Source organism: Phragmites australis, chromosome 13, assembly GCF_958298935.1.
Source record: "Phragmites australis chromosome 13, lpPhrAust1.1, whole genome shotgun sequence".
Taxonomy (NCBI): Eukaryota; Viridiplantae; Streptophyta; class Magnoliopsida; order Poales; family Poaceae; genus Phragmites; species Phragmites australis.
This window is the reverse complement of record NC_084933.1, coordinates 3,849,760-3,863,611: the sequence shown is the minus strand read 5'-3', so window position 1 is coordinate 3,863,611 and position 13,852 is coordinate 3,849,760. Positions and strand designations below refer to the sequence as shown.

Here is a 13,852-nt window from a genome sequence, read left to right as displayed (position 1 = left end):
GCTGTATCAGGAGCTCTTTGAATTGGAACGTCAGAAGAGCTCCTGGTACAGTAACTTCGCAACATCTGTTCCTATTTGGCATTACGAATATAGATTAAGATATAAAATACTCTTATCATAAACATTTCATCATGTGTTCTTAGTCTAAGTATGAGATCAAACTAAGGTTGATCTCCATGCTGAAGAGTTTGTGGTAGAATATTTTTGCAGATGTGGATGGTGTATCACTGCCGGTTCTTGGATTGAACCGGCAGTGATACTTACTATTATTGTTGGTTCATAAGTCGGTAATAATAATCTATGATTATCACTGTTCCTAATTCACTGCCAGTTCAAAACCGACAGTATTGTCAGTTTTGAACCGGTAGTGATGACTTTTTCTGTAATAATATAACTCAATTTCAAAGAACAATGACCTATTTAATCTTTTGAGTAAAATGCACCGGCAGTGCTTAAACTTATCCCATGGTGTCATCTGGGTCCGTGAACTCTTAAAATACATATCTAGGTCCTTAAACTTTTTAAATATGCCACTCAAGGTCCAAATCTCCCTATTTAGCATGAATTTGCCTATGTTCATGCTGAGTTGGTAGGTTTTTAAGCAAGTCACGTAGGCACATTCATGCTCATGGGGTAGATGGTTTATCCAAGAAAAAGGTTACTGAAACAGCAGAAGGTATTGAAGAACAGCTAGGTTGTTTCAGTAGTGATGGAAGAACAGCTACACAGTAGTACAGCATGTACAAAGTAGCTTAGCTCCAAAGTCCAAACTACACTATAAGAGAACCCCAATGCCCATGCTTTCGTCCCACCTCTCCTCTCTTCTTCTCTTCGCTCCGGGCCAGCGTGAAGAACGGGTTCTTTGATCACAAAGAACTCTCCTTTAGTTCATTCACTCACCAGGTTCATACCATCTATTGCATTGGACACAAGAAAATTTCATCTTGGGGAAGTGTTCTTGGATCGTGGCGATGATGGCTATGGGATACTTCCGGGCGATGATCCAAGCAGAGGAAGCGGATCCATTCGACAACAAGCCAACGATCGTGATTGAAGCCAGCCAGATGAGAGGAAGGTAGTTCTCAGGTGTACTGTGGCTGGTGCGGGTGAGATGGGTGGGTGAAAAATGTATTTGAAATGCAGAATTTGGTCGGATTTTTTTTCTCTTGAACCGTATATCCATTTGAACATCGTACTCTTTAGAATTAATCAGTAAAATGAGATCCAATATAAATATTTTTTCTTAGTTTTTTATGTTTTTGAAAAATAATCTACATTTTGAATGTACTAGTTCAACAAAAAAAAATTCAAAAAAATAGATTTTGCAAAAAAATGAATCAAGTCTCCAAAAATGTCAAATGGATACAAAAGACACAAAAATCATAAATCCATAAAAACATTGAAATCATAAAAGATCAAAAATAATAAAAATAAAAAACAGGAAATGGAAAAAAAATACCTTGCTGTTATCGTGGCCGTGACCCTTTTAGTTGGCGACCGTAGCTAGGTTGGGCCGACCGACACCAAAGCTAACTTCAGTCCGACCTACATATAGGCCGACTCGGTCCAACAGATCTGTGGGTTGGGTAAGACTACCCTCAACCATATTCCCTTCATTTCGTTCCCTTCCCGATTCCCTTCCCCGTTCCCATTCCCTTTATTTCCTCTCATCTCCAACAGTTTTCCTTCGAGGGGAATCGCGAAGGGAACGGAGAGAGAATCCCGTCCTGAAGGGAATGATCCTGAGAATCCCGTCATGAAAGAACCGTGAAGGGAATCCGTTAGGAACGCTGATGAGAACAGGAATCCCTTCACGACGGGAATCTGATCGCGAAGGGAACCTGTTGGGTTTGGTCTAACAAGCCTGAACTAGAAAAGATGCAACTCCTCTTAAAAAAAAAAGATATAACTGGCATAAGATTACAGATTATTCGAAATGTTCCAGACAATCTCAAGCTGCCTGCCATTTGACACTGAAGAAAACTCACTACTCACAGTCAACCATAAGCCATCTAGGTATGAGCATTGCGCAAATGTGTATGCAAGAATCCATCCCTTCATAAGCTGGCTCCCATGTATGCAATGTGCTCAGAAGGATGATGGGCCTTGTACCACCATAACATTTTCGTGGCTTTTATGCTACTACATAACTACTCTACAGTCAGTTTCACTAGGGAAAAAGAGAGAACTGTACAAGGACTGGGAAGCTAAAGCGACCTAAAATCTACAGTAAGTTAACAATTCCGCTCTTCCCATGTTCCCCCTGGGAAGAATAGATGATCCAGCCTTGCGGCCAGATATTTTACCCTACTGATTGGATTACATCCTGAAATCCATGACACAGACGGTGTTGTTCGAGAAACAGGCTGCGATCTTGCTGCCTTCTTTGTTCCAGCACACTTCGAAAATGCCACCAGTCCCTCTGTATGTCTTCAGGATCCTGCCTTCTTTCACTGACCATATGTGTAGGCATTGATCCAGGGATCCACTTGCTAAGTATTCACCATCAGGGCTAAATGCAACAGAATACACTGGTTGCCTGCAATCATGTGTAAGTTGAGTTCAGCACTGTGAGCGAGCACAAGAAAGTACGAATAATTTTGTTCTCATGGTATCAATACCTATGGCCAGCCAAGCTGTACAAAAGGCGCCCTTGCTCTACTTCCCAAAGTTTGATAGTAGAATCAAAAGACGCGCTGCACGTAAAACAAAATAGTCAGTAGTTGATAAACATGAGGAAACATCAGCAGAAAGTGTGACTCAGCAAAGCCCTTAATAAGCAAGAAACCTACTCCTTGTTACATATATAACTATCTTATCCCTGTACATGCGGAATCAACAGTGGCCTCAAACAATAATCAAAATGCTAAATTAGCTGTAACTAGGTATCTGTGCCAAATTAACGGCTGACTTGTGAATACACTGATGCCCAATAAAGATCCCTGGACTCAGCATATTGCCATTCTCAATAATCATCATGATCTCCTATGAACTTGAATTCACCATCCTATTCCATTATGGTACCTTTTTTTTCCCAAAGGGATGATGCCATGTGTACCATGCATAGGAAGCAAGATACTGGATTGCAGTGAACATTGAGAATGACTAATTACCCAAACTACACTAATTCATGGAATCCAAGGTATAATAGATCCTTGTATACAACCACACTTTTGACTCCAGTATGAATAACCAAAATATCTCTTACAAATATCACAAGGGAGCATTAAAACGACAAATTTGCCATGTACTGCATCTGCCAAATTTGCAACAGGTGTGCTGTCATTTCTCAACCATCAGATATCCAAGTGTTTGAAGGCTTTAATCATTGACATAAATTACATAAAAAATATAGTAAGTAGGAATTTTTAAATTTTCCCAAATTATTTACCTTGCCAAAAGCAACTGTTGATTCGGATTATTTGTTCCTGAGCCTGTTGGGCTCCATCTAATAGTGTATATTTCCTACAAAATACAGTCGAGCAGATAATAAATAGTTACATAGGTTCAAGCCATCCTAGAAGAGGGTAGATTTGGCAAACCTTGGTATGCTCCTTAAAATCATATACACATTTGTCCTGCTTCATACTCCATATCTGAAAAGAAAAGATTAGCACAAACACACCCACAAAAATATCAGCTGTAAACCCATAGGATATATTTTAGGAATAAATCCATTTCACCCCCTTCAACAATTGCTGAGTGTAGAAAACATTTTGTTTGACCCCTCAAACTGTTGAAAAAGCATTCACTTTTTACCCCCTACAGGCTGGTTTTGTCAGTAATTTTAGTTACATAGGACACCAAATCACTGTTTTTTGCTGGTTCAACAAAAACTTATTTCACAAAATTATTTCGCTTACATGTGAGCCCCGCATAAAAAAGGAAAAAAATCCAGAAACCAAGTTAATAAAACAAATCATAGACATGCGGGTCCCTCTCAATTTCCAGCCCAAAAAATAAAATTCCAATGCTGATTAGGGTGCCACATGTCGTATGTTGTCTTCACAGAGAAAAAGCAGTGACCGCTAACATCGTGATAATTACTTATGAAGACAGTTAGGGGTGAAAAGTGAATTGTATTGACAATTGAAGGGGGTCAAGCAGATGTTTTTGTAGTTGGAACTTGGAAGCTGATTTCTAAACTGTGGCAAAAAAAGGTTTCGTGCTTGTGTGGGTCAGAGGTGGTGGCATGAGCTTTGCACTCTACGCAAATCATAACACTACAGTTGGTCAAAGTGACCACTAAGCTAGCAATCTAGCGATATACTTATTCAATTGTGCATCCAAAGTACAGCAATGTAAGATGATATACAGTTAAACATGACCCAAACAACAATATATTGAAATATTTAGCAACAGAAGCCTGAATGATTAGTTCAAAAAATTTACAGTGACCATGGTTCAATGAGCTAGGAAAACTACACGCCATAAAAGTAAATGGGTGACTTATGTTTAGAAAGTAATATAATACCTTTGCTGTCCAATCATCAGAGCATGAAGCCAGCAAAGAACCAGTTGGATCCCACTTGATAGCATTAACTTCACTCTGGAAACATGGAATTGCCACAGTAAGAAGGTTACACTGGCTGCTACTTTTCCAGTATTTGTGTTACGGGACAACAAAAAACTGTAAAGCGTATTTGCATGGACAAGCAGAACACATGACTCATTCATTTGAGTGCAAATAGTATGATGCCATATAATAAGGCAAACCAGGTGACTCACTTCTGGACAGGACTAATGAAAGTGAAAAGCATCCTATTCCATTATGGAATTTTTAACATAAAAGACGGTTCAGAAATTAGATTCTGGGAGGACAATTGGTTAGACAATTCGCCTCTAAAAGTCCAATATCCGTCTTTATATAACATTGTGTATCAAAAACATGATTCCGTAGCTAAGGTTCTGGAGTCATTCCCGGTAAACATATCCTTCAGAAAGAATCTAAGTGGCTCAAAATTAGTGGCGTGGAATGAATTGATGGCATGCCTCAATGATATTGCATTGCTCAATGCAAGGGATGAATTTAGATGGACTCTAAATCAATCCGGAAAATTCTCGGTTAAATCTCTCTATAGGGCGCTAATGCAAGGCGATGAGTCATCCTAGAAAAATAAATTGTGGAAATTAAAATTACCTTTAAAAATCAAAATATTCCTTTGTTGTCTACATGAAGGTGTTTTATTAACAAAAGATAATCTAATCAAAAGAAAATGGATAGGTGATCAGAAGTGTTGCTTTTGTCACAAACCGGAGACAATAGAACACCTCTTCTTTGATTGCCGCTTTGCCCATTCTGCATGGTTCATAGTCCAGGTGGCCTCAAATCTCTACCAACCGCGAAGTGTATCCAACATGTTTGAGAATTGGCTTTGGGGTATTAGTAAAAATTTAAAATCCAACATACTAGCGGCGGTAGCCACTTTGCTGGTCAACATTGCTATACAGAAATGACATTGTCTTTAACAAGAAGAAATCTTTCTCTCCATTGCAGGTTATTTTTACTTATTCACACTGGCTTCGGTCTTGGTCAATTCTCCGTCGGCAGGAGCAGCGCGAGTTGGTTACTTCGGCTTGCACATGACTGGAGAAAGTAGCCAAGGAGCTCTCTACCCAGTTTGGATAGCATTCTAGGCTCCACATACAAGACTAATGGTAATATCTAATGTTGTAGAGAGTTCACATTTCATCCGTCTTTTCTCCTTTTGGTCTTAGCTTTTTTGTGTTTGGTTGTATGCATCTTTGTTGTGCAGCTACAAAACACCGATACATGCAGGAACGGCCGTATCCGTATCCGATACGGTATCAGATACGGCTCGGATGCATCCCCGATACGTATACGGGGAGTATCGGGAAAAAAAATAACAGAATTTCGGATACCTGGGCCGATAAGTTGTGGATACTTGGGCGATACGGCCCAGCCCATGATGGCTCATGAATCCGGCCCAGCATCACGCATCTCCTCCCTGACCTAATAGCCGCACGCCTACACTGACCCAGCCGCCTCTCGAGTTTCGACCTCTCTCGACCAGTGACCGCATCCACCAGAAGCGACATGCCGACGCCCGACCGCGACCGGCGACCACCTGCCGGTGACGAGCAGCGAGCGGGCGAGGATCTCCACCAGCGACTACCCTTCCATTCCAAGACTCGGCCCAACCACGCGGTTCACGCAGGCACGCACCGCCGCTTGACCTGCAGTGGCGAGCCGGCGACGTGGATGGCAAGCACCTCCTTCTCCTGCAGCTGGCACCCGACGGTAAGTTCTCCCCTTTCCCCTTTTCCCCTCCCGATTGGCCAGTTCAATGTGTAGGGTGCCCCTTTCCCCTTTTTTCCCTCCCGATTGGACGGTTCAATGTGTAGGGTTTGTAGTTGAACTGAAACATTGATGAAAATCAGTAACAAGTGAAGCCTTTTATAAATCACACGTTCAATTCTCACTTTTTGTTGTTGAACTGAAACATCAAAATTAGTTGTTAGCTGTTTGATTTCCATAATACGTTTGGTTCAACTAGTGTGTCGTGAGAAACTTATTTATTCGTTAATTTCACATATTGATGTATAGCATTGTTACAAGAACAAGGTAATTTGTTCCTGCTATTATTATATGCACCATATTAATTATTTTTAAAAATAGTAAAACGTATCCGCGTATCGGGTTTTTTAGGAAAATAATGTATCCGCGTATCCATATCGGCCCGATACCGATACACGTATCCATATCGGTGCTACATAGTTGTGCAGAAGCCAGGAGGACTCTTGTTCGTTTGTATCATCTTATGTAACAATAAGAGTTAATAAAACTTCCCTTTTCTAAAAAAATATATAATAAATTACCGATCCGCGTCACATCCATTCAATATACCATATTGTATCCATATAATTATGCAGCACAACAATGAATGTGTAGATAGTGGAAGCATAGTTGTTACGGCGGCGTGGCGAGGCGCAGTGACCCATCTTCTTAACTTTACAACACCTATGGCGTGCGGCGTGGCGACACCATATAGACATTGGCGTCTTATAGTCTAGGATATGATCATCCACAATGATCTCTTCTTCATCTCCCTCTTCCTCATCTTCTTCAACTGAAGAACTAGTCCACAAAACCAACCACCAAGCCAGCCTACAAAACCAGCCCACAAATCATTCTGTAACCCTAGCCTATCCAACCCATGTTAGCCGCCCCTCCTCCATAGCTCCACTCACGCACGCAGCACAGCAGCAGCTGCCCCTACACCCCCCTCCAGTCACGCAGCACGCAGGCGGGTGGAGAGGTGGGCGGAGCAACTAGCAAGAGATCGTAGGCAGAAGCAGAGGCGGGGGCGACCGGAGATCCGAGGTGAATGGAGATCAAGGCGGCAACGGCGACTCCGGCTCTATTGCGCCCGCCACGGGGCGCGACAGCGCTATGGCGGAACCGTGGCGTCCCCCACGGCGAGATGTTCTCCGCCACGTCGATATATCGACGTTATGGCGATGATATCTCGACGCCATGACAACTATAGAGTGGAAGATAGTCGAAACTCGAAACCAAATAGAAGGAATTGATTGATTGCTAGTTCTAAAATGCTTTCGAGACGGACATAACAGTGTTCATGTCGGGATGTCGTTTCAAAGATAAATATCTGAAAAAATGTAAACAGATGAATGTCTGATAAAATTAGTATTTCTAACTTTTCCCAGTGCAAAGAGACTGTCAATACCGCATTTCAAAATTTCTAAACACTACTGATAAAGGAAAAGCCCTCACAAAAAAAGAAAACAATAAAAAAGGATGATTGCTCAATATACTATGCTAAAACTAACCACTGACTTAGAAATTTTTCCAACTTTTGGGGGACATTTACTGGGTGTAACTTACCAAGGGAATCTTTGAATTTTTTTCTTTTGGGTTGCAATAATCATACATGAAAGGAAGATGAAATACAGAAATAATTCTGTGCAGTTTCAAACCATCATGCAGTTTAAAGAATGTGATGTGAAAAAACCAACCTGATGACCACTGAATGCTTTAACTGGACGTGGTTCCCCAATCTTGCAAACATAGATCATGTTGTCGGTTGAGCACGTCGCAAAAGAGTTATTGTTCCTCCAATCAACATCGAGTGTTGGAGCTACAAGAAAACAAGGCAATGTTAGTTTTGAGCTGGAATGAAATACATCTAGTGCTATACAGAAAGAATTCTCAGGTAAAATTAACACCATTCTTGCAGGCAAATCATACCTGAATGAAATTCAAATTGCTGCTTACACTCCCATGTCTTTGTATCCCACACAATCGCAGTTTTATCAACGCTCCCACTTAGGAGAAAATCTCCTTTCTTATTCCATTTCAAGGAAAATATGGGTCCCTTGTGTTTGAACAAAGTCTGCTTCAACTCTCCTGAGAAATAAATTCATAAGAACTAAAGAATGAGACAAAAGAAAAGGGCAAACATAAAAAGTCTTAGGCTGGCCTATGCAATTTCTACAATTGTTATAAGAATAACAAGGAATTTATTGCTAGGCACATTTTAGGGGAAATTTATCAGGCAAGGGTTGACCAAATCTGGCATGGGTAGAGTCTGTAAACAGACTTGAAGGAATGGGAATATCCCTAAAGAACTCTCCATGGATAGGAGTGGGAATTAGCAATCCACGTGCCAGAACCATGATTTAGGCTATCGATTTCCTTTTATCTTTATTACTATTACTATATTTACTGCTACTAAAACCTTTGTTATTGCTCCTTTTCTTTTTCTCATCATCTTTTTGTTGTATCTTGTTGGGTTTCATCTCTAGGCTACCCAACTTGCTTGGGATTAAAAGGTTTTGTTGTTGTTGTTGTATACTTGTATTGAATAACTATGTGCAATATAAGTCAAAACCCATAGAACTGCAACAAATTCACATCGTCATTTTAGACAAACTTTAACACCATGGGTAACACCATGATGAAATAGCCAAAGCCAACAAAACGTGCACACAGAGACGGTCGCTGACTCACCGTCCCTACTCCATATTCTTGCCTGCCCATCGTAGGAGCCTGTAGCCAATAGTGAACCTTCACCCTGTAAGGGATGGCAGCAAAACAAATACAAAGATGAACATGTCAGAATAAAGGAACCTAGATGCAAATAATAGTATTTTGCAAGATAAACAAATAAACAAGTGATCTAGTAGTACAGATGCCTATAAATAACATGCATATGACATGGTATTCTAAGATTGATTTGCCCTGAAAACATTAAATGGACGAATATGTCGATATAAACAACATTTTACAAAGTGAAGAAACTCACATTCCAGTCAAGTGTGGTGACATCTTTGCTCTTCTCATTAGTCCGACCCTTAAAATGTTTCAAAACATGAACACCTGGAGGAGATGATTGCATGATGGAACCACATGGACCATCTGGAATCGTCCAGATTCTAGCCGTTGAGTCTCCTGACCTAGCAAGTTCGAAATAGTAATATAAGTCAACAAAGAGGATACATGCAAATAGAAAACATTCCTAGTAACTAAGAGGGGTTACACAAATATAACTTGCAACAAATAAAAAATGGGGTGGAATAGGATGACTGAGGGGAAGTGCCAAGGAGCATATCAAGTTTTGTGAAGCTAGATATTAGCGCAAAAAGAGAAGTCCATTAATTTGTATCTTGACAGCAGGTAATGTTTCCAGCCCTCAAGACATATCTCAAAGAACAAGCATTGAAATATACAGCAAAGACCTGATGACAATTCACATATATAGTGACTTTAGCAACTGATGCAATGGTACTGTTTAGTATACAACGAGGACATAAAGCTACAGCCTATAGGTGCACAAATGATCAAACATGGAATATAAATATATATGCAATAGCAAATAATAAAGACCCACCCAGAGGCTAGAAGAGAACCAGCTGGACTCCATGCGCAAGCAAAAACCTGAACATAGACAATTTTAAAAGAAACATCAAGAGAGTATAACAGATTTCACAAATCTTTGACAGGGTAAACATACGTGGACCAAAAGACTGCTAACCTCCGAACTGTGTCCTTCCAAAACAGTCACGTCGGTGCTAGAAATCTCATGAGCAGTTGTACTTATATCCATTGGTGTGGGGCCTGTGGTATTAAGATTTCGTACACACTGGTGAAGGTAGAGTGACATAAACACAATAAAAAAATTCAATGAAGCAAGATCTTAGTTCTCTGCATAACTATTACATACAAAACTGTTACTCCTTGAATAAATGTCTCTTCTCTAATTAACTAATGCTAGATTGCAATGAAATTAAAGTGCAGTGTCAAAATCAGTTCTATGCCTAAGTTATGCATAACGGTATCGAATAATATATCGGTGATATAGAGGATTATTAAATTTTGGTTATTTCGAGTACTAATGCACCTTAGAACACAGTTGTCGTTTCGTGTGCTTTTTCCAGATTCCGCATGTTAATTTTATATGCTGATCCAATAACTACAGGGATTATATTGAGTTATTGTACCAATATATAGGGTGATACCATAAAATGTTAAAGTGGTACAATCCAAATGTCTATTTAAAACAGTGTGAAGTTGGTTCACTATTGTTTGGGTTGCAGTACTCTGACAACATGTACCATAAGCTGATTGAGCAAATGCCAAAGTAATTTGAAATATCTTTCCATTTATTTCAAATTCTATTCACTTTTTCAAGTACTACATGTTTGACAATCTTGACTTTTGAGAAAGTGAGGCTACTTGATACAAAACATTGTCTCGCAATTACAATCATATATTACAAGCTCAATATCTGCCCAACTTATGGCATTGAAAATAGAAGGGGAAATCAACAAAGAAGAATAACAGACATGTAAATTTGGGGCTTGTGATGCAGGCTATAACTGTTTTAAAGAAAGGAAGCAAAGAAGGGTGGTGCAGAAAACTTAGTGATTTGGAGATGCCACTAATAGGAACTTGTTTGATATGAAAAGAAGGGTACTTTGACAAAGATTACAGAGAATACACACAAATGGCATCCAATTGAAGAATAAGATGTTTTGCTATATTAATCTACTAAAAGATGCATGTCTATCGGCCAAACCATTAATATGTCTCCCGCTCAGATTACTGCGATAGGCAACTCCAAAATTATGCATTGAAGCATCACACATCGAGTGACAATAGACCAATTGTTTCTCAAATCTGCATACTAATTTGCATTTTGACTGAAAAAAATATAAAACATAATGTACAGGAAACTAATAGGCAAGTAATTAAAAAAGGACACGTTCAGAGATTACATTACGCAAGATCTGCATCACCCACGTGGAAACTTGCTAACGTTGTAACACAAACAGTACTTTAACAGATTTAGCAAACATCCCAAAGTCAAGAAAAGATCCAAGAATATATAGTCATTCAAGTTTTACTCACAACTTATTGAAATTGCATAAAGGAAAAACAGTATCGGAAGGTGAATACAACAAATAGCTAATAATTAATTACCTCCACCAACAACAATATCTTCCTCATTCTTAACTTTATCGATGCGGTCTGTATGCTGCTTTTCTTTCTCTCTTTCTTTCTCTTTCTCTTTCTCTTGTTCCCTGTCTCTTTCAGCTCTGTCTTTCTCCCTCTCTAGCTCTTTCTCTTTGTCATGGCGATCCTTCTCTCGTTCGCCTCCAGGTCGTCGTTCATGCTCCTCAATACGGTCTTTCTCTTTTCCCTTGTCATTCTCACGGTCACTTTGAAACCTCTCCCTTCTTCTCTTCTTCACAATCTGTTGCAACTCTTCAACATCTTTTGTGATGATTTCCAGAGGTTCAAGCAGGGCAAAATCCTTCTCAACCTCTTCGTCATTCTAAAACAAGAAAGGTACATGGTTTAGCATGCGTCGGCAGCAGTAATAAATACTGAAAGATAAACAGTCTTACCTCATCTGTATTTGCTTCCAGTTCTATGTACTGGAGGCCTTTCTGAACAATAGTGATAAGAGCACCAGGTGGAACTAAATTTCCATCAATCCCACCCTTATGGATCCCTGCTTCATACCCCAAAGTAAAAGCAGCATGAACAAAACCTGGAAAGGTTGGTTAGAAGAGAAACCATTAGTAGTAAAAATCGTGCTACCAAATCAAACATAACTAAAAGAAGGTATGTTAAGAGTTTGCAAAGTGAGGAACAGGTGGTAGGAAAATATACACAAGAACACGAACAATAAAGAGGCACATAATGTTGAGAATGTCAAGGATGGGGTAAAAATTTAACTGAAAAAGTCTAACATAAAATAGAGACCATATTGTCGAACGCCCTTGATCTCTGATGCACCAAATACCATTAGGCACCTACAAAACAGAGACCATACTGGCGAACGCCCTAGAGCTCGGTTCTGGCATATGTGCTGTATCTAATTTCTGCATTTGAGGGCCATAACAGAAAAGTGGCCGCACAGGTGGAGGAACTAGTAGCAAAATCGACTTTTTCTCAAAGTTACCACAACAATTTCTCCAAAAAACTAAGAATAAATCATCTTTCCCATCCCATTCTGCATAATCTCGAACCCTACCCAACCTACAAGTTGCCCTAAAACGCATCTGATCTTAGAAACTATTCCGCTTAACCATTCCCCACAGCAGCTCGCGAATCCACTACAACCTAAGGACCAGACGTTCCACAGCGCGAAAGCCCCTAAACCCTAATCCATCAGCGAAAAATGCGAAATTCTCTCGGCCTAAGGACCAAAACGCGGGGGGTGAAGGAACGGAGGGGCGTACCGGACTCCTGGAGGTAGCGGAAGACGATGAAGTTGAGCTCCGCCGAGGTTAACGCCCCCATGGCCGGACGTCACGGGCGCCGGCGGCACCCGCGGGGGAGGACGACGAGGAGGGGGGGGGCGAGGAACGAGGAGAAGGGAGGCGGCGTCGAGGGCGAGAAGAACGGCCAAGTGGTTGATGTGGATGGTTTGTTTAGGAGGGGCGGAAGCGTCTAGGCCATCGAAGGGAACGGTCAGCATCGCGTGGAGCTAAAGATCCAACGCTGCAGAAGCACGTAGGAAGGAAGGACGGCAATCAGCACCGCTCCCAGGATCCAACGGTCAGAGAAATTGGGACGGCCCAGTGCACCGTTGGGCGTTGGGTATTTCGGGCTAGCTTGTAGTTTGATGTGTGGTGAGTAATTGGGTTTATACGTCGGTTTATTACTCTCAGTTTGTTTGAAACGGTAGTGATAGGGTATTGTCACGTCTTAAATTTTTAATTACGTATTTAAGTAAAATTATATTTTTAAAATATTATGTTTAATTTTTCGTAATGATAATTTGAAGCGCTAATGCACTTTGTTAAAAATCATTTAGATGAGAGGAGAAAATTAGAGAAAAATAATAGAAATTGTATTAAAAATATCTATTTTTCTCTAACATGTGGGTCATATATGTAGCCCCACCATCCTACCCACTCCCTCTCTCAAGTGGACAGCACCCTACCTGCCCTCTCTCTCTCCTCACTCTCCACATCCCCACCAAGTGCAGCACACAGCTGCTGCTCCCTCCCTCTCTCATTCAAGCTCAAGCTCTCTCTCCCTTTCTTCCCAAAATTCGAAATCAAGTGGAGGATTCAAGGTATACATATGGTACCATTGCATTCTCTAGCTCATGAGCTACTCATCTATCCAATCCATTTTCGTTTTCGTGAAAGAATCGAGTAGTTCTTGAAGTTCTTAGCATTCTTGAATTTTTTAGCAAAAATAGAGTTTTGGTCAGAAATGAGCTCTAGAGTCGTGTTGATAGTTTTTGAGTAAGTTCTAGAACCCTTGGACTATCCCTAACATGTCTCCTTTGGGATTGAAAAGATCGCAACTCGAATCAACCAAAAATCTACTCGAGAACAGTTTTTATGG

The 13,852-nt window shown here is 40.5% G+C and overlaps 1 protein-coding gene across 1 annotated transcript; it reads right to left on the bottom strand.

Moving 5' to 3' along the window:
* Positions 1 to 1,885: 1,885 nt before the first annotated feature.
* On the bottom strand, positions 1,886 to 12,916 carry LOC133888053 (WD40 repeat-containing protein HOS15-like). The gene is made up of 14 exons (XM_062328157.1): positions 12,733 to 12,916; positions 11,893 to 12,038; positions 11,465 to 11,819; positions 10,017 to 10,099; positions 9,873 to 9,919; positions 9,288 to 9,438; positions 8,993 to 9,056; positions 8,231 to 8,389; positions 7,999 to 8,120; positions 4,475 to 4,549; positions 3,543 to 3,596; positions 3,392 to 3,465; positions 2,622 to 2,696; positions 1,886 to 2,539 (listed from the first exon to the last, which is right to left on the bottom strand). The coding sequence occupies exons 1-14, from the start codon at positions 12,791 to 12,793 to the stop codon at positions 2,320 to 2,322; spliced, it is 1,686 nt and encodes a 561-aa protein (XP_062184141.1). The 5' UTR covers positions 12,794 to 12,916; the 3' UTR covers positions 1,886 to 2,319.
* Between the last annotated feature and the right edge of the window lie 936 nt (positions 12,917 to 13,852).